General features: G+C 40.2%; 2 protein-coding genes across 4 annotated transcripts; both read right to left on the reverse strand.

The window, feature by feature from the left end:
• Positions 1 to 1557: 1557 nt before the first annotated feature.
• arid5a (AT rich interactive domain 5A (MRF1-like)) lies at positions 1558 to 8632 on the reverse strand. Its single transcript, XM_031732012.2, has 7 exons — positions 8556 to 8632; positions 7288 to 7358; positions 4933 to 5101; positions 4768 to 4820; positions 3632 to 3729; positions 3379 to 3538; positions 1558 to 3290 (listed from the first exon to the last, which is right to left on the reverse strand). The coding sequence occupies exons 1-7, from the start codon at positions 8557 to 8559 to the stop codon at positions 2109 to 2111; spliced, it is 1737 nt and encodes a 578-aa protein (XP_031587872.1). The 5' UTR covers positions 8560 to 8632; the 3' UTR covers positions 1558 to 2108.
• A 3864-nt stretch (positions 8633 to 12496) lies between these two features.
• Positions 12497 to 20960, reverse strand: dbnlb (drebrin-like b). Of its 3 annotated transcripts, XM_031732013.2 has the most exons (15): positions 20810 to 20960; positions 19133 to 19188; positions 18794 to 18906; positions 18637 to 18711; positions 18170 to 18319; positions 17074 to 17151; positions 16612 to 16763; positions 16451 to 16505; positions 16232 to 16303; positions 15840 to 15963; positions 15427 to 15543; positions 15042 to 15119; positions 14768 to 14826; positions 14599 to 14686; positions 12497 to 13823 (listed from the first exon to the last, which is right to left on the reverse strand). In XM_031732013.2, exons 1-15 carry the CDS (start codon positions 20890 to 20892, stop codon positions 13687 to 13689), a joined length of 1437 nt encoding a protein of 478 aa, XP_031587873.1. In that variant the 5' UTR covers positions 20893 to 20960; the 3' UTR covers positions 12497 to 13686. The 3 variants fall into 3 exon arrangements, with proteins under 3 accessions (XP_031587873.1, XP_031587876.1, XP_031587877.1); XM_031732016.2 differs by lacking the exon at positions 15427 to 15543; XM_031732017.2 differs by lacking the exons at positions 15042 to 15119; positions 15427 to 15543.
• Positions 20961 to 21588: the final 628 nt, after the last annotated feature.

Consider the following 21588-nt stretch of genomic DNA (forward strand, 5'->3'; position numbering starts at 1 on the left):
TGCAGTTTCCTTAATGCACATCAGCAAACACAAATAACAGAAAGACTATATTGAGAAGAATTTGTCACTGCTCACTGACAAAAATACTTATGAGGCTCTGAATCGAGACACAGGTAGTGGTTACAGGAAAAGGGTCATAGAATGTGTCAAGCACTTAGATTAAGACAATGCTGCTGACCAGACCTCATACCACAGGCTACACCCAGGGGAAGCTACACCAAGTCTGTATGGTTTACCGAAGATACAAAAAAAGGGCGTACCTTTTAGACCAATTGTCTGCATGATCAACTCAGTCACGTATAACATCTCAAAGTTTCTGGCTTCGATCCTCAACCCGTTGGTAGGCAGCTCTAAGCGCTACATCCAGAACACTTTGAATTTTGTTGAGAAGCTTAGAGATGTCATTATGGAGGCAGATGAAACAATGGTCTCATATGATGTTATGTTTCTCTTCACTTGTGTTCGAGTCCCTGAAGCAGTGGATGTAGTTTGTAAGAGATTACAGGATGACCCCAACCTCAGCAACAGGTCCACTCTCAGCACCGCCCAAGTGTGTTTGCTTTTGGAACTGTGTCTTCATTCCACCTATTTCACATACAAGGGTCAGGCAGAAACATGGGTGTGCCATAGGTTCCCCAGTTTCACCCATTGTGGCCAACTTGTACATGGAAGAAGTGGAAAACAGGGCTCTGTTATCCTACCCTGGAACACGCCCAAGTCGTTGGTACAGGTATGTGGATGACACCTGGTTGAAAATCAAATCTCAGGACGTACCACAATTCACTGATCACATTAACTCGGTGGAGAAACACGTCAAGTTCACCAGGGAGGATATGAAAAATGACAGCCTTCTTAGACTGTGAGATTTCCATCAGTAATGGGGGACATTTAAAAAATGATGGGTAACGTAAAGTATTTAAGGTTTGACTCTCATCACTCACTGGAGCACAAACTGTGTGTCATCAGGACGCTACGACAAAGAGCGAACAGCATCCCCACAGATACAGCGGCCAGGGAAGCAGAAGAACATCATATCAAGAAGGCTGAGGAGAGGGCCTAATGCTAAAGCTTTCATCTTTCACCATCCTACAGTGCTGTGATTGAACTGTTGAACTGAACAAAAAGAACAAAGATGTTTTCATGTTTTCTCTTTATTTGTTGGCTGCTTTAGTCTTTTGTTTAAATACACTTGAATAACATGAGAACAATATAGATAATTTTTTTTAATATCATACACTGACCAACATTCATTCAAAATAATAATAATCTTCAGACATAACTACAGTACTTTAAGAAACATTAGACAGTTTTTTGTTTTCAAAAACAAAATACTGAAACTGTGCAATTGACGATAACCTTAACCTCCTAAGACCCGAACTGTTCCACGACATGCATTTTTAATTTCTCTTTGATATTTGGGCATATTGGGGCCCAATGAATGTAAAAACAAAGAATTTCCAGATTTTTTTTTTTTTACCTTATTTTTGTTTTTAAGAAAAATGAGAGCCACAAATGAGGATATTCATTTAAAATTTTGATAGAACAGTAGCAGTATAATGTCCTCGTAAGTGGATATCAGGCCCATGTAAAGCAAAATTGAGTATTTTGGTCAAAATAACCAAAAATGTGATGTCCACATATGTGGACGGCAGGTCCTAGGAGGTTAATATCGCATTCATTTTGACCTGAATTGAATATAAAATTCATTTTAATAATCATAACACCATATCATTAACATTTACTACATAAAATCTAAAGAAATCAAAACTGAAAATAACCGATGGTAATCTGTTTTTCCAAAATTTATATTATACAGATTACATTATTTGACCCTAGTGTAGCAGCTAAAGACATATTGCATATTGTAATTTTTTTTAAGTAGTACACCACTCAGGTGCACTTGGACAGCAAGTCTTCAACATGATTCATTGGCTCCTATAAATATTTGTAGATATCACTGCTCGGACTTCATCCCCAGGATCCATACAGTCACTCAGCAGGAATAACTTGAAAATTTTTAATGTTTAAAACATATGTAAGGAGGCCTCAACAATACTCCACTGAGCAACAACCCACTGTCTTGTTTTGTGATTATCATTGTGATTTTCTCACAACTTTTGAGGGTAAATGGGATTGATGGCAGGAATGGCATATGCAGTTTGGGGATTTAACAGAGGAATGGGGTAGGGGTAAGAGTAAAGAGCAGATCCGATGAGAGCAGAGGGAGGTGGACCCATTGGCACATTGCGGTACATTAGCTGAGAGGGAGGTAGTCTCATTCTGTTGGGGATAAATGAAGGGTGCAGGGGAGGTTGGTGCCTGGAGTCTCTGGCTGTTTTCTCATAGCCTGACAGGACACAGGGCAATGGCAGGGTGGCGGCGGAATAGGACAGGCTCTGCTGAGCGGGAGGAACTTTCTGTTGCATTGTCCTGGATTTCTCTCTCTTCTCTGTCTGACAGGACCACATAGACATCCTCTTTGCACAAGTCAGAGAGTCGTCTTGCTGAAGCAACCTGCCCGTGTGGTTTTTGTAACTTGGCCGAACTGGAGTGGGTCGTAGAACATTGCCAGGTTTTGGAATAACTTTGGTGAAGCTAGAGGTAGATGTTGGAGCCCAGACAGATTTCACAGAGTATGAGGTGGGTAATTGGAAAGGAAGAGGGTAATGTTTACTTGCTCCTTTGTTGGACTTCCAGTTAACTTGGTTTTTAATCGAGTCAGAGCCGATTTGAGAAACATCCTTATTCTGTCCTTTAGGTTCTTTGTGTGTCTTACTAACAGTCTTGCTATCCTCACTGCAGCCCGATGGATTTTTGACAGAAGCATTTTGGGACATTTCTGAGCTTGATGCAGCTTTATCTTCACCTCCTGCTGGACCTTCCTCTGATGAAACAGAGTAAGGGGAGGGGCTGCGGGAAGAGGAGGAGGATAAAGGGAGTGGGGAGCCATCAGAGGAGTTGCAGTTTCTGCTGGAAGAAGCCCTGGCTGGAGACTGGGAGCAGTGGATGACGGAGGGCCTTTCTTTATCCTCGCTCTGAGAACTGGGCGGCAAATTGAGGCTAGCCTGAGCCATTCGCTTTTTTTTCTCCAGAGGAGAGATGACCTCTCCGGCTGCAGTCGGTAATTGAGCAATCCACGGGTTGGATGTGGGGAGAAGGTAAACAGAAGGGCAGACATTACTGGCTGCTCTGTTTGGCTCAGTGTGGTGTCTGTCAGCCCAGAGAGCAGAGTGAGGATGAATTACTGCTTCGCTTTGACAGGAAGATTCTGGACTTCTCTGGGTGAGTAACTGAAAGGCATAGAGGAGGAGGGATTTTAGAACACAATATATCAAACACTTCTCTATTAGGTGTTTTGTCAGAGTTATAATTTGTTACCTCTGAATCAATGTCTCTATCTGAATGAGTTCTTTTCCTCTTCCCTTCTGCCTTAGTCATCTTGCCATCCAAATTTCTCTTGTATGGCTTTCGTGGTTTGCTTGGAGGCAGGGGTTTGTCTTCCTCTCCTTTTATATGCCTCTCAAAGGGAAGCACCAGCCTGTCACATAAGCAGCACAGTTTAAATTGAGTCTCAGCTGATCTTATAGTGTTTGAACCAAAAAAGGTTCTTGAGAAACAGAGTCATCCTCACCTCTCATAATGTCTGCGAGTGCAAGTAGCTGCACTGGTGCTACCGGGGCTTCCTCCCAGCTCATCGTAGACTTTCTTCCAAAGGCGTCGTGCTGTCACCTGTTGACAAAAATGAACGTGTATAAGAGTTAAAAATCATTACACTATTTAAACTGTTCCCACTAGGATGGCAGTATCTGGTATCCTATTTTTATGCTGTTTCTATCATGAAACCATAGCCTGTATATAAAAGATGGATGTAACCACCTACTGGTCCATTCAAACCATAAATCCTCAATTTTGTATTTATTTATTTTTGGAGACAGAATTAAAATCACAATTGGGCAAGAGGATGGACAGTTAACAACATGCTTGAGTGCCATCTGTGCAGGTATGCGTGCACTGCCACTTGTTAGTGCACGGGCAATTCATTTTCCCAAGGGGGTACATTAGAAACTGAGAAACAAGGAATTCACCAATAAGGTGGAGTCAGTTCTGCTCGATATTAATTCTTTGAAAGGGCGGGCTAAAAATAGGACTCGGGTGAAGGTGTGGCCCTCCACAGAAGTCCCAGTTTATCATGGAGCCCCTTGGAAAAGTTAATTGTCCACCCCTGTATTAGTTCTGTGTAACATACCAAGGCAGCAACAGCGTGATTAAAAGGTCCAAGTCAGAGACTTGACCCAGAGTAACACCTAGCAGACAGCGCTTGTGTGAATTAATTTATTCATTTTTGTACCTCAGGTGCTTGGACCCTAATATATTTACTTATAGATCTATTTGTAAAAATGTTTTTGAGGAAGGGCAGTGGTTGCTTACCCTTTAAATGCCATGTCTGCTGGTTTTCGGTATTGAAATTACACTTTCAATTTTAAACCTGTGCTAACGTAGGTGGCTCATATTGGTGTATTTACAACCTGGGACAAAGCAACAGTGGTCAACACGAGCCTCGATCTAGTTCCATTTCATTATGAGTTTCACTCTCACAACTTATGCCACAGTGTCAACATCAAAGAAAACAGAGCATGGGGAGCGATATGTTGACAGCGTCGCTGTCTGCATTTCTAGCACCTAAACCTACAGCTCATTTCCACTTAAAAGCCCGCCAGCAGTGAAGCCTTTTTTGCATCTGCTACAGAAGCTAAATAAAGTACTTACTGAATCATAGCCTCCAAGTTTATCAACAGCTTTGTAGATCTTCCAGAGATTAACTGAGAGTGGGGGGGAGACACACACACACACATGAATAATCTACTTCTTTTTCTAATAACATTAAACACATAACAATGTGTTTATATAAAAGCAATAATAGTGTAAACTCACTTTGTTTAAAGCCCAGGTGGGGAATCCTTTCTATGGGTGTACCTTTCTCCTTCATAAAAGAGTGCAAACTTGAGACAAATGCCTTCTCCTCCATCTGCACCACACTGGCCCTTCCTTCATCTTCACATTCAGTTGTAGAGTCGTGAATCTCAATAACAGCAGGAGAAGCCTACAGTAAGAGGAAACAGATGCATGAAAGGACTACATTAGTATGCTTTGTAAATGTGTCACAGTCCACTGTTTTATAGCTGAAGGTACTGTAAGAGAAATGGGAAAAACGACATGCAGAGTTGTCTCATGAGACACAAATGTTGAAATGAAACGTCAAAATCAGAGAGTAGGGTTTTACCGCTACTTTCAATAGATAACCGCTACACATCCTGTCTGGAGAGAACGCAGCAGACTTGTGGGGTTTTTGGTCTGGAGCTGTCAGTCACTGGTACAAATGTCACTCAGTAAAATGAGCTTGAGCCGAGAAGAGAATTGTCGTTGCAAGCGCCTTATGTGAGAGTCAGTAGGTGAATAATGATGCTGTTTTGCAAGAGCTCCAAAAATCGCATACGCTTCTGCAAAAGCAGTGTCAGTGACACTAACGAGGAATTTAAGATACCAAGAAATTTGGCGTCAAGTTCACATTACTCAGAAGTCCAGCAGAGGAAATTCACAATGTCACTATTTGTGGTTTGCAAGAAAAGAGAAATGAAACAGAAAAGGCATGCAGAATTAAAATCGTCGCTTCGAAAGATTTCAAAAAGCTGAGAGTCAAGAAGAGAAACTGTTGCTTAATTTTAGCTCAAATGATATTGCTATTGTTGAAGTAAAAAAAAAAAAGAAAGAAGAAGAACAACAAAAAAAAGGGGCAGCTAAAAACGAACCCTTGGGTGTGATAGTCTTCCGTTGTTCGCAGCCACCGTGTCGCTCACGCTGTGTAAACACTGGTTCATACATCACAAGTGCTGATATAGTCACTTCTCGTAGTGAAAACAAAGAGTTTGGAATTTACAGCAGCTATTTAAATGTGAGATCTCACATCACAGCTGCATTTGATCAATTTCGGTAGATTGGATGTCAAGGGATACCGCAGTGGACGCTGTCAATATTTTACTTTGAATCACCACATATAGAAGCTGCTATATCTGTGGCACTCATTGTACAACAAAACAGCTAGAGGCGGTTTCATATTGAATCAAGTTCCTCTATGTGGTTCCTGGTTCCGAGAAGTAAACCCCTAGAGTGAGTAATAGTGAAGGTGCAGGCCTCTAACCAAGATAGCCCAACTGAGTCACAGTTCAGTGGCTTTACACTCCTGTTCCCAGCCAGCAGCAAACAGCTCTGACTTTCCACTGTTTTCTAAAGGTTTTCTCATAGGCAATATTTTCTGCACTGCCTAGAGGAGCACCCCGGGCGACCTGCTTTTCTCGCCACGTTTGTCCAAATCAGGGGATTTTGATTGAATATGCGGCAGAATGTACGCGCACAATGATATTTATCTAAAAATGTGAGAAAGTGGTGATTGGAATCTTGCACAGAATTCAGCTCGTCTGTTTTCAGTCATTGTATTTTAGATCTGATTCACAAAACTTTCAGGTTTACGCATCAATGATCGCCTACAGGAAATGTCTTCACTGTAAGCCACATAATGAAGCCCCTGCGCTGAAGATCGCACTCAAGACCAGAGAACAAATATCATCGTGAAACTTTCGGTTGATTTTCACATATGAATTTTCTTTTCTTTCTCTTTTTTCTTTTTCTTTTTTTTTTTTTTTTTTTTTTTTTTGGAAAACTGTGTGGGTGATGTTGATGTCAATGTGTTGATACACAATTCTCACAATGATTGTCAGCGGCGTTCTGGATCGATGCTATCGTCAGGCCAGAAGTCACCACAGAAACCACCATGCTTTCAACTAACATCAGCTTTGGAAATTTCATGAGCTAATTTGTGTTTCTCATATTGTTCCTCTCATTTCACTTACCAGAACAGCGGCTGTGAGTGGCAGTGCTCCCGCAGTTTCTTTATGTGCAATGAAATATTGTGGCGTGTGAGGTGTGTGTGTGTGTGCGCCTTTTCGAGGCCTCTCAGAAAACAAAGCAGAATCACTTATTCCTCCTTACTCATTTCATAATCGACCATAGAGATGAAACGACTGTACGCACATAATCAGCACTTCAAAAAATCGCCACTCAAATCCACTGAAAAGGGGAAATGAAAACACAACACATAACTCATTCTGAGTAGTCATGTCTGTAGTCACTGATTAACTGTAACTGATGGAAATTGCCCAGACGGCTGCCAGAAGACCAACTGTCATTTTTTTTTTTTTTTGTCATTTTATCAGCAGTGACAGAGTTTAGTACCTGCTTTGCGGTCCCCTTCTCTTCGTCACTGGTTGCTGTTTGTTGTGACGTTTCATTTTGGTCCTCTTGAGCTTCAAAGAGAGAGAGACGGTAAACTCAACAAAAATCGAGTCATTTGGGTATGTGAATTTACCCGAGCCACCTTGAATTTTTTTTTTTTCTAACCCAAGACAGATCTTGGGTAGCAGTGCGCAATCTGATCAAAATTTAAAGGCATCCCTCATAAGTAATATCAAAGGTGATTTTCATCGGTGTTCTTGTAATTTGGTCAACAGTTATAATGTTTGATAAGTGCAGGGAAAAAAAAGAAAAACAGTAATCTGTAGAACATATTGTCAACTGGGTGTGATATAAAACCACAGGTTGCAAAACCACTTCCTGCTCATGAACACAACCACTTGTACGCTGCACTGTATGATATTGTGACACAAGAACTACAGTATTTTGGCAAGATAATCTCAAGCAAGATGAGAATCCACTGAGGCACTTTCATTCATTTACCTGCCCTGCATTAATGTGAATATTAGTGGTTTCTGATATTTCGCCTGGCAACAGTTTGACTTTGACTTAAGCACTTCCATGTTCAGGACTGCAAAATCTATGAATTTATGAATGTAGCTGGAAATAATATGAATGTTAAAAAAAGCCAAACAAACAAGAAGAAAATACCAAGGCTGGGAATGAAATGCAATTCTGAGAATGACATGTCATTCTTCACAAACTGTCAGCTCAATACCATGAAGCCCTCCACCCACAGTGATATCATTTGTGTGCAAAACCAATATGCTTCTCTTTTGAGATCATTTATTTCCTGTGCTGTGGCTTGAACCTTTAATTCTGCTTTCAGTAGCCCTGAACTTCTCCATTTTGAGTGTTGGAGAAATATTTTTGACATATTGTTTTTAAAAATTGTTCCATTGACTCTCAGAGGTTATTTAGCTTCACATGAAACGCGCTTGTGTTGGTGTTTGAAGCAGACACCGATCAGAGTCACATTATTGTGACAGATTAACTGCGGCACTTTAAAAGTCGGCGAGAACTCTTGTGAAACTTTGTGACGTTTTGGGTCTAACAGTCGCTTCTGTCACAGATGAATGTCATGAACATGAATTTACTTTTGCAAAAATCTTCAAAGTGTGGTTATTAAACAACTTCAAAAGAACTACAATCATCCCTAAAATGATGTGTTTAACTCGTTTCTATACATTCATAAAGCAACACATGTAAACAGCATCTACTTTTGAGTACAAAATCAAGATTGTTCTTACCCATTTCCAGATGTTGTCTTCTAGTCTCCGGCTTGACTGTGACAGTAATTCATGCAGCGCTCACATCAACTTGACACCACAAAATAGGAAGGTGTCTCCACAGGACAGTTTCATTGGTTGACTGATGTAACACCGCAAATGAGTCTGGGAAACTGAGTCCTTTTTTTCTTCTTCCATCAGCTGTGTTTGAATAGTCAGCTTAAAACTTTATTAAAATCTGCATTTGGGTATCTTACAGTGTAACAGCTGTAGCTCACAGTGTGCTGTTTCTCATTTGTTTTTTTCCTGAGGACATGTTATTGTCTATACTCGTGATGTCATCAACACATGAAACACATATTTCTGATTTTGTAGAGATTACTACAAGTGATTCTATTGAAGATTTCTTATACAGCTTTCATGTTAAACAAACATACCGACTCACAAATACCTTCAGTCACATGTAAGTTCAAATATAGTTTAAATGGAGGAGTAACATTTCCTGAACATGTACACTAATGACTATGAGCTATTGTCAGATAAATGAAGGAGGCTATCACTTATTAACATCAGTGCTTAAGTAGATAAAAAATATTTCTCTAAAGCAGGCGGTGTCAAACATAGGGCCCGGGGGCCAGATTCGGCCCGCCGAACACTCCAATCTGGCCCAATGGAAAATGTGAGGGAGGGCATAGATTTTGAAGTAGCTGTAAGTTCCTACTGATAAGGACCTCCCCCATGACCACTCATACTGCACCAAAATAACTAGATAAACATTTAAATGACTAACAAGTTCCTGTTTTTTCATTCCATACTATAGAAATATCTATTTTTTTAGAACAAAGATACAAAAATACATTTTCTGTGAATAAAAAACCCCCCCAAACTTTCTTTTATAATTACAGATCAGTCTGGACAATGTGCTACCAGAACCTTTCCCGCAATTTTACACTTTTATTTCTTACTATTTAAGCCCAAAGAGTCATGCTAAAAGGTTTCCTGCATTTCCTGCAGCAGCATTTCATTGCACTTCTTATTTCATTCAGTGTGTAGCTAAATTTCTTTACACTGTCAGAAAAGCCAGTTTCAATGGTCTGGCCCGCTTAAGATTAAAGTGGGCTGTACGTGGTCAACAATGTAAACTGAGTCACAGAGGACTGCTTGTTTACTTCATGGGAACTATTTTTCACATAGAGTTCTTATACTCTTACCACATTATGTGCATTCTGACTCGTAAGATTTGAAGGTTTCTGTAATAAAGCTAATAGGATCTTTATGCATACATATATCTATAAAGACTTTTATATGTAAGCTATTGCATCTTTTGCTCACTGCGTACTGTCCCTTAAAAAAGGTCACACCTGGCACATTTACTTCAATAAAGCTGTTGAACCACAGACTGCGTATCTTTGTGTGTAATCAATGCTTTGACCTATATATAACAGTGAGGCTAGGCTAACTGTGCAGTCAAGTTTCTTATTATTTTAAAAGGTCAGCTTTATCTGCTTGTTGCATGAATACAGGTTTTCAAATTTGCCAGCCTTACAGCAGATGTAAGGTGAATCATCGTTAAACCCGTTAGGCTGTCCAGTCTTAAAAAATCCCTGTCACGCATCAAGTGACAACACACTTATTCATGTGTGACGGAGGAAACACAGGGCCAAAGAAAGTATAGGTAACATAAAACACAGCAAAGATAGGAGTCATCCAAAAGCCAGCAGGCTACAGGATTATTATGGAAGTGGGAGTGTCTGTTTTATTGACATCATTCGAGTATATTCAGAATTTTCATTTTTCAGTGCATCATGTCTAAAAGGTCAAACCTTCCACTGTTACTAGAGTGGGATGTATGCAAACCTGAAATGGCATTTTAAAATTGCACCATTTGGGGGAAGGTGTTTTAGACTGGATTCACTCATGCATGTGTATTTGACTCATAGCAACTAATAGAAATTAAAGACATACTCTAAGTGGTAACATGTAGGTAAATGAAAGCTTTGAAATTTCCTGGCAGCTGCAGGGATTTAAGCCCGTAGGCTGTATTTTAAGGAAGTGTGAATGTTCTACTTCTTTAAAATGGTTTCTACTGACCATCGCAGAAAGATATCACGTTTAAAAATAAAATGCCAGGATATGGCAGAAGCAGAATTTTCCACTAGAGATGAGTGGCCCAAAAAAAAAAGAAAAAAGTGCGTAAAGAAAAACGGTCATCTGTCTCCTTATTAACAGTTATGAGTCAGAGTCTTGAGATTTCCTGCAACTCGGGAGGCACTGGAGTGACTTTTAAACACAAGTTGTTTTTCTTATTTGAGTAAAATTTATATATATATGTATATGGTTGCTCTTGATTTCTTTTACCTGAATCACATTTTAAAAGTGTATTTTCCCTTAATTTTCCTTTTGCTATGTCACACACAGCAAACCTATATAGATCTCGTGATAAAGCACCCAAGTCAAGAGATGCTGCACTTGACACGATCCACATTTCCTCCGCATGTTTTTGATCTGTTTGAAAGGGGGATGCCCTATTCCTCCATCTGTTGCGGATAGAGTGTGACATTTCAAAATGATTAACACTTCAAATGTCAAAATAACCAAATATCTACAAACTGCCCAAATTTCAAAGGGCTTTTTTTTCATGATTGATAGGCATGTTCTTGTTTTGGTTTTTTGAGAACATGAGCAAAGCTGCTCAAGAAAAAAAAGTGGAAGACATGATCGCAGCCGTTAAGACAAACTGAGAAAAAATGAACTTAGAAATATCAGGTGTGAGAAAATGTTTGCGCCCTCCCCTTGAGGATTTATAGGAAATGTATCTTAATTCCAAGTAACTGTGACAATAAATTTTGCAGAAATCTTGTGAGCTTTTGTATCTCCTGCCACTGAAAACAAACGCACAGACCTGATGAGCAGATGAGCAAAAACATCATTCGTAAGAATGAGAAAATCCCCAGCTTTTCATTTGTGACTTTCACTGACATAAACACTGTGAGGTTGAGAGGAGGGCAGCTCAATGTAAATGAGATGGAGAGAATATTGTGATTTCAAAACACTGATTTCCTGTCTGAAGTGACTCACTATCCTGGGAACAATCTGCAGAATGTGTAACTGGCACATAATGATTCCAGTCACGGTGACAAATGGTTATTAAGCAGGCTGCAAAAAAATTCTGCGTTTGCTTTTTTGTTTTTGTAGGTTAGGGATTTAAAAAAGATCTGCACCTCTCCCCGGTTGTTTTAGGGATCGGCATGGATCTTCAGAAGTGAACTCACAATAATTTAAAGCAGAGGTTTAAAATTTAGTTTCTAGATTGTGTAGGCGTATGTGGAACTTGTCCTGAAACTAAACTGGCTGATTAATTTCTTGACAAGCCAATATTAATTTACATTAGAAAAAGAGTTTCAGTTCAAATTTTGAATTTAAACAAGCTCAGACAAAATATTCATGTATTTAAAGCGAAGCAGGAGGAAGAAGCGAGCTCTTCAGACAGTTATTAAAGTGCCATCTCATCGTGGGAAGTTCTTTAACTGCATTTAAATTCAAGATATGAATAATAAAGGCTCATCAAAGGCGAGAAGATATAAGGCACTTATGTGACACATGCAACAACAAGGCCTTGTGACAATGTGACGCTGCTAAAACAACAACAGAACAGCTCTTAACTTCTCTGGAAATCAAGTTTGCAATATTATAAAGCAGGTAATTTCTTCACTTGAACACAAGATTTAACTGAAGGATGTGGGAGAAGCAAAATCTGATTTTCGTGTGAAAATGAAACCTATGCATTAGAGGTGAATTCCCCAGCTGTTGTCTCATTCCAGGAAACTGACGTTAAAGCTTGTGTATACATCTGAGTTCCTGTTACACCTCTGAAAATCCCTGAAGGTTTTCTATGTTATTTCAATGTGTTTCTAATGTACGCCTGTTTAAAAAAAACAAAAACAAAAAAACATGACAACACAGATTGCCTATTTATTTTTATTATGAAGGACGTTTGTGCATTACAATAGACTCTGGAAAAAAAAAAACCCAAACATGAAACATTGGAATGGATAAACAATGCCCTTTGCTATTTGCGATCAACTCATTTTTTTCCTTTTGATAACTGACCTCAAAGTTCAAAAGAGCAAAAATTTTGTTCCATGATAAAAAAAAAAAAATAGTGGTCTTGCATAAAATGTGCCGACAAGCTGCTTAAACGTGTCAATAAAATGTTATCACGGCATTCACGCCCCGTCATAATGGCACCATAATATCGTCACTTATCGTCAGACATCTATTATGCACTCAGTCAACCTCAGTCCAGCGAGATCCAAATATAACAGAACAGAAATAATGCTGATTACGCCTTCTTCTTTTCAACTTCTCCCTGAAAAGTTCAATATGTTCAAATGGTGAAATGATGCGACCCATATGAGGAAGGAATTGAAATGAAATGAAAGCAAAAACGTTTGCTCACAGTTAAAAAGGAACCATTTTATGCATTTCCTACTACAGAGCCTACCACTCAGAGCACAGCAAACAAATTTTGTTTTTTTTAAATATGTAATTAACCACAGTTGTATCAGTAAAGGTTTCAAATTCACACAGGATGTAAATTCAGTCACATAATAATGATAGTAATAAAAAAATTATTCAGTCTGCCGGTACAGAAAGGCAAAAATCAAGGCAAAAATTCATTCTGTAGCTGGTATCACCACCTTTGATTTTTTTTCTTTCCTGAAATGGAGAGGAGCAATTGCTACAAAGTAAGAACAAAATCATACCTGAAATCAAACTGAAGCCACTTTGGAAGAAATGGGAAATAGAAATGCTCACAACAGAATTAAAGAGGCTGACACTGCATCACATTTACAGGACTTAATTTTGGAATGACAAAGGGAGGTTTTTGGTTGGCCTGTAGGTCTTCACAAATCCCTACGCTATGCCATCACTTGCTTATAACATCAACAATTTAATGGAAATACTTTCTTGAAATCAAAAGCTTCAGGCCCGCGATGACCATTCACGTTATTTTTATCCAGGAAGTGGAGGCTCATTTGCTTCACTTCAGCCTGATATCTAGTGTGTGAGGACTGACGTTGCTGTGTGTTGTGTTTACTGCAGAGGTCCTACGGGCCTGCCGCTCCGATCGATGAGCGGCGCGCCAGGCTTACATGAGCTCCACGTAATTGGCCGGGAACATTCCAAAATGGCCGTCCGGGCCGTAGCCTCGCCACCAGCCCTCGTCTATCATCTCAATCCCGGTAATGATGTCGTCAGGGTCGAAAGAGATCTCTGTGTCATCAGCTAAAAGAAAAGAAGTTTTGTTTATTTTAAGAAATTTCTCAACACGTACTTCAGTCAAACTTCCTAAACACTAAAACCACCAAAGGTGTCACTGAAAGTGCTTTGGTGCTAAAATAAAACCCCATGATCTCAGATTTCATGACTTTTCCTAAAATGGGTTTATTAATCATACAGTGAATTCTAGGGTGTGTGGGTAAAAAGAAAAAACACACTTGTACCTAGAAGCACCGAAAGACTCATTGTGACCCTGATAGGCATCAGTATGAAATACACACATTTTAACATAAAGGCTGAATTAACATGAGTCAGAGCCAGTGAGGTGAACTTGACAGAGTACTTGGATAGAAGATGAATAGCTGAAGGGCTGAATAGGTTGGATATTTGGGATGTTGAGCCAGGCCAGCGTGGATGCTGCAACTTCTATTTTCATTCTCCCTAATCTTTGTTCACATTCCCCTTTTCTGTCACTCTTTACTGTCTTTTAACCGTTTATTTTTTTTTTTACAAAACCTATACTACTACTTTTAGGGTGACTTTTCAGGGTCATCTTCATCTCAACTGAGATACTGAAGCTAACTGGAAACAACAAGCACAGCGAGATAAATTCTACTGTGTCAGAGCTGCTGCTGATTGTCATGTGTAGCATGGATAATTAGGTCTTCCATACAAACATTAATATACAGCCATATTCCTTCTATCAAGAATGTGTCCCATAGATAAATGGCCATGTGCTGGAATTTGGTCAAATATTTGAGAACTTTAACCCCAGACTGACCAGCTTGGTAGTCATATAAAGCTCTCGCACAGATGCCTCTGTCTGATGTCTCCTCAGCAGTCACTTCATAGGTGTTAGTCTCCTCCGCCTAGGAAAGATCAGATAAATTAGTTTTAATTGTGGCTGCTTATGTCTATCACTGTCCAGCCAAAGGTAAGTAAACACTCACCTGAGGAGGGTCTTCATAAAGCGGCTCTGTAACGCACGAGTTAGCAGTCGGTGCTTCTTCTACAATAGAGAGAGAACTGTAAGAATGAGTGTGGGGGGGGGGGCCTAGGCTGTCAGTCTTACCAGCAGGTTTCAGGAACCGACTTTTATCAAGCTGCAAGTTTAGTTATTTTATCACAAAACAGCAAATCATGACAACGTGTTTATACTGAAGCAGATGGAAGGGTTGGGAAAATGATATAAAGGATTAACACTGCCCGTGAAATGAACCCCACCTTGCTGCTCCTGAGGGGCTGCGTCCTGCTCATCATACTCACACCGGGACGGCCCATCATCATCATCACCATCAGGCTCTTATCACCCAAAACACCAGCACAGACATGCATGTGGAAGACATTCACAAGAGCACACAAGCTTAAATTCCACCACCAGGCTCAGACATAAGGGCGTTCTTGGTCTGCTTAACTTAAGGAGTATCAAAACAAGTTTTAAGAAAACAGAATGGAAGCATGACTCATGATGAAATGGCAGATTACAAGAAATGTGAAAGATGAGACACCAGAACAACGAGACACGAAGCGATTCGCTGTTGTTAAGTATCAGTCTGACACCCAACTTGTTGTTTGTGTGTGTGCGCGTGTGTGTGTTTAAAGCTCACACCTGTGGCATGGACAGGAGAGGCGGAGCCTGCAGGTACAGGAGAAGCTTGGCGCTGAGGTGAGCTGGCTCGCTCAGATTCATACACTTGCTTAGACAGAAAGGGGCTTTGAAGACGCCCTGAGCAGAGATGCACATTGAGCCCCCAGAACAAGTAGTAAAAAAAAACAAAACAAAAATTGAAGAGACAGAAAACAAAGACCAGACAGGTTGAGCAGAGGAAGAGACAGCGTTATGGCGACAGAGTTAAGTATGAACTATGAGACAACTAGGCAGTCTGATGGAACATTTCAACTATGGAAAGGACAGTGATGGGGAAATAATCACTTACAGAATTTATACCTACCACTACCTGAAAAAGATGCTGATATTCAAAGATTTACATGACCAAGTCATTGTTTACAGTGCGAAAATACCTGGCTGAGGGCTTGCAGGAGCAGCAGGAGGCACATCTGAGTCACTGGGAGTTATTCCTCTCTCTCTCTGCTTGAACATTTCTCTGGGGTTCACAGCACGCTGAGAGATGAGAGAAGCAGCCTCCTGAGAGGAAGAAAACCAATAATATGTACAAAAAAGCATTAGACCGAGGTCGTCAGTAATGCGGTGGAAAGCGTTTGTCAAACGACACAAAAATAACAAATCAATCTAACAATATATGCAGTGAAGAAAGATGTCATTCGAGCCAAAAGCTGGAAGAGAGGTGCGTTCCCCTGAGCATCAAAGGGCTTACACTGGATTAGAGATTTAGATTTAGGCAAAAGAGAGTAAATTAGCCAGAAGAAGAGCACTTGGGTGAAGGGGAACTCACGTTGGCCTTCTCCACAGATTCACCTCTCTTGACTGCTCTCGTCTGGGCTGCCTGGTTCTCCTCCTGCTCCTCCTGATAATGTTAATATCAATATTGGCACTGCTGACTTTGCTACCTTCTTGACTTGCGTTTAGAAGACGTATGCACCACCAAAAAGTACTCAAAAATGAACACCGTTAATTAAGTGTAGTCGTGTCAGTGGCCCAGTGAGGCACTCACCCAACGGGGTTTTTCCTGCTCTCTACTCTCAGCTTCCTGCTGCTGCTGGTACTTCCTAATTAATAATAAGAACACAGAGAAAATGTAATTTGAACCTTCGTTTAAAAAAGAAAAGAAAAAAGAAACAATTGCAAACTGGTCTCATTATTAGGTAAGCCTACTTTTGCTGGTCGATTTGAGAGGATCTCTCCTTGTCCCTTTTTTCCCTCATCGCTGCCTCCTTGGCCTCTCTGTCTTTCCTCTCCCTTTCCAGGTGCTTGCGCTCCTCCTCTGCCTTGCGCCGCTCCTCCTGTCGACGCTTCTCCTCTTCTTTCTAAAGGCCAATCACAGCAACAAGGTCAAAACGTCACAGTCATTGAAAAGCTTGATTTTACAATGATTAATCTAAGAAAACTACAGGGAAATTAGCGCCACCAAAAAGTTACAACTAAGCGGTTACTCATCACAGTTACACTTGTGATGGAAAAGGCTATGCGCCATGTATTTTTTATAGAGTGAAAAATACATGGCACTCAGGAGCTTAACAGAAAAGGCAGGATGTCTAATATGTTAAAATATTTGAGGCATTTCTTGCAGTTTCACAGAGATAAGAGACAAGTATATATATTGTTTAATGAGTGTACCTCTGCCTGGGCCCAGAAGTTGTCTTTGTTGGTCTTTCTGATTTCTGACATGGCGTTGGTTTTCTGGTAGACTGAGCCCTGCATGACAAGAAAACAAACATCGATATGCCGTCCAGTGTTGGCAGAATTGCCAGAGTAAATTAAAATACAAAAAAAAGTATTTTATTTCACAGGTTACTTGTGGATAAACTTCTTAAACGGATCCATATCAAATCACTTTTTTGTGTCAGTGATATGACACAAAATCTAAAATCTGCTCAGCTTTTAATCAGTGCTGTGTCATCACTTTGTCATCATTCCCAACACAGAGCGCAGTGGAAAGGGCGAGACTGTACGCTGCTGACACCGGCGGTCAATAGCACACAGCAGCTGAAATGCAGAATGAGGCCAGGATGTGACAGGATGCATGAAGGCCTGGCTTGCCTTTCCTCAATATGAAGCACCTTTCACCTCACATTAACAAGGCTAACTGATAAACCATCAAAAAAAAAAAAAAAAAATCTGAGACATCAAAGAGCGCTGAAGAAAATCAGAACAGAGGATGACTCATTTTTCAGTATGTGCACAAGTGACCAAGAACAATGTTGCCTTTGTTTATTTTCTGTGTGAACGTGACTGCATTTCCACACCAGGGTGGCTCAAACACACTCTTCCTTCTGCATTCTCACTTGGTACACATGCACTGTGCAAAAACAGTGACAGATCTCACACAATCACTGCATGGCACATCTTCAATATAATGCAGACTTAGTTCACCGTGAAAACGCTCATGCAGCAGTACGAGTGCCAATATTTGGGTGTCTTAGATCAGCAGCAGCTTCATTTCTGTGACTGTTTATGACTGAACGCAGGTGTTTGGGCAGGGAAAGGATGTTGAAACACGTGTGCAGAGGTAGACTGTGATTTGTTAAAGGAATAATGACTATTTTTAGTATGGATCCCATAAGCTCTTATAAATCAGATTGCAGATTATCATTAAACAACAACAACAAAAAACATTTAAGACGTGTGCATGATCTGAGATGAAGGAGTCTAGTTAAGATCTAGTTCACTGCTTATCTTGTTCTAGTGTTGACAGGCAAGTGTAAGTGCGTACCACGGGACCCTGAGGACCGCTGTCCTGGAAGCGGCTGGAAGCTTCTTTATGGAAGCTGTAGTTGGCTCCTGAGGCTTTAGCCACCTTTTGCATAATCGACTCGGGCTCCACATCCTCCTCTGCTCTAGCATTTATTGTGACATGTGCCCCCTGAAAAAGCAAAGAAGAACAGTTCCTTTTAAAACACAAAGGAGGAAACCCTTCTAGTTTTCATCTTGGTTCCCACACACAAACCAGCCACAGCAATGAGCTGCTTGCAAGTGTGGCATTAATAACACTGACATCATTCCAACAAAGCTATTACATTAATGAGAATTCTAGGAACAGGAATGTGTATCCATTTACTGCATATCATGCGGTAAAGTCAGCATTAAGGTGCATGCAGTTAGGCCTCCTCTGCAAACACAAGCAGACAGCAGTACAAATTCCAGTGTGTATTTGAACTAGACTCAAAGGTTTCACACTACCTTCAGAAAATTGGACATGGCACTGACATGATTTGCACATATTCCCTTCCTGGCATCCTTTACTCCCTCTCCAGTCTGAAATGCAACAACATTTAGAGGGTTAGTGACCACAACAGAGACTGCAAACACATGTTTAATAGCTGAGTGTCGCTCTGACCCAGTTGATGAGGACATATTTAGGCAGGCCGGAATTTGGATCCTGGACCCGGCAGAAAGCATACATCACTTTTCCACTGTTGAGTTCTTCAACCAGCTCTTCCAGTCCTCCATCTGATGCATAAACATTGTGGAAAAGTCAAATGGTTATTGTGGTTCATTGTGTAACTGTGGGCATTTTTTCCCCATTGCAAATGATGGGGTGAGAAAGCAGAGGCAAGCAGTCCTTTTATGCTGATATTCCAGTACCGCTATGCTGACGTTGGCATTCCTGCACACATTTGCTAATATCGTGTCGAGATCATAAAAACTTGATTAAAATATCCACATGGTTACTCACCCCCTTTTTCTGCCAGTCGGATGTCATCGCTGTTTCCCTCATAGGTGAACAAGGCCCTGTATAAAGCACCAGATTACACTTAATTACACCACTGGCTGAAAACAGATCCCACAGACAGAAAAGTGGATATGCATCATTTCACAGTAAACAAGAGTTGTTTTGCAAACCTATTCAAAGTATCACTTAAGCCCCATTTACACACGATACAGGGGAAACAGGTGTAGTGTAAACACTGCTGCAGTTTCTAATCCTCATTTCTATCAGCCTTTTGAGTAATCTTTACAGGCCGCGGCCCCAAGAAGAAAAATTCCACTGAAATTTCTTTGCTATGAAAATCCTAGTAAAAATAAAGACTAGCAGACCTAAACAAACAAGCTTTAGTTAATACATAGCTCCATTTTCTGTGTGTAAATACATTAATATTGAAGGCATTTGAAGAAGCCATTCATAGAGTCGGGTTTTTCGTGTCGGGGTCAGTCTAAAGGAGTCTTTGTGGGTTATTTGCATGCAACAAAATATTTATTTAGGTGATGAATAGCAGGAGAGTTCCACATGTAGTTAATAATGTAATGATTTGGCTGATATGAACTCATAACTGTGTGAGTTTTTAGAAAGTTGTAGGTAGGTGTATAGTGTAATTCAGGGACGTGTTATGACATTCTTATTTCACTTGGCTTGGAGGTCTCCTTCCAGAGACAACCCAGGATGCGTTTATGATTTACTGCACAGATGAAATGATCAGCCATATGTTATAATGCTAATTATAGCTCAACCCAGGCTGCTAATTTAAGCCCAAACACCAACAATAATGCTTACAAAGTAAAAATCCAGTGTGCAGTGGATTTTAAAGGGCATTTGCTTGTTATCAGAACACAGCACGTAGCATTTCGTATCAGAGGAACTTGCTCACTCCGAAAGATCACTTCTTTATTCTACATTTACTTAATCCTGTTAGCAGCACCATTTTAAAAAAGCAAATTGCTGAGCTGGTAGGCGGTGGCTGTCGACTGCTTAAAATGAGGGAAGAAAGGCAAACATTGACTTGATGAGAGATATTTTCAGAGTCCACACAGAGCCAGCAGTCCTCTCTCTGAACACGTCCTCCTGGGGATTATCTAATTCGGGTCATCATTAAACACGGCGGCTGAACTTCAACAGGTTTAAATTTCAAACCACAAACACTTACTGTAACGTTAGGTAAAACAAAGAGGAAGTTTTAGTGTCACTTACTGGTTATAAATTACTTCTGATATCTTACCAGGAAGTGGGCAAGGACGCTAGCGACTTACCTCACGCCCTTTCATGGTTTCATTTAATTCGAGCTAAAAATATAATCAAAGCATGATAGTTGCCTCAGTATAGCCGTCAGACTGACAACTCTGTAACTAGCTATCTCGTTAGCACATCTTTAAGGTTATTAATCAACAGATCACCAATAAATGTCAGAAACTAAACTCCCACATTATACAAAGATGACTCTTAATAAACGTTATCGGTTATATAAATACTACAAACTCTAATGTGGTTCCCAAATTAGCATTATTTCCAGGTAACTGGCTAAGTTTATTTTACGATAGGTTAAGTTACTTGTCGACTCGCTCAAAGCTAGCCAACAATGTAGCTAACAACCTCCCTCGTACAAACAGCTAATACTGCTATGAAAATGTTTCTCCTTACCAGTTGGTATTGGATTTTTCATCTACCACTTCTTTATATGCAGCTGTTAATGCAGGGCCATTTTTGCTGAGGTTAACTGCCATCGTTATTCTGAGTACAGCTAGCCAGCTAGCTACCGGGATGCGCCCTTCCTATTGGGAGGAGTGGCAATGATGCTGCTGACTTTCAACGGGGGGGGGCGAAGCTAGTTTAGCCTAGAGGCTAGATGTCAGCCATGGTGCACCCTATATTATTATTAATAATAATGATAATAATAATAATAATGATAATAATGACAACAGTGTGGCGTGACGCTGCCGATTTGGGGGTGTTGTGTGCGTTGTTTCTAATAATTTATCAGGTCGACTATAATTAGTTGCAGCGATGTTTCCGAAAAATCATGATGCAAATATCAAATATTTAGTGAGATCAGACGAAACTGACCTTTACGCAATCACTGCTGTCTGCACCGCAAAAATCTCCCATAATGTTACTTATCAAACGTCCACAGGACCAGTAAAGGCCTCACCCTTTACTGGGAACTCATTGAAATAAATTAGAAATTCAAAATTCTAACCCTAGAGTTATTAGAGCACGTTACATGATTATTTTTACAACTTCTGTAACTTTAAAACAAAAAAATATATGGTGCAAAATATATGGTTCCTCTCCCGTTTAAGATATACATTTCCCCCAAAAGTGTCTATATAAGAAGTATAGGAAACAACTATAGGGATCAAATGTAAAGGAAAATTAATTTATGAACATTTGTCTTGTTTCACACTGGTCACTTTCATAAA

Source organism: Oreochromis aureus, linkage group 12 (assembly GCF_013358895.1).
Source record: "Oreochromis aureus strain Israel breed Guangdong linkage group 12, ZZ_aureus, whole genome shotgun sequence".
NCBI classification, from domain to species: domain Eukaryota; kingdom Metazoa; phylum Chordata; class Actinopteri; order Cichliformes; family Cichlidae; genus Oreochromis; species Oreochromis aureus.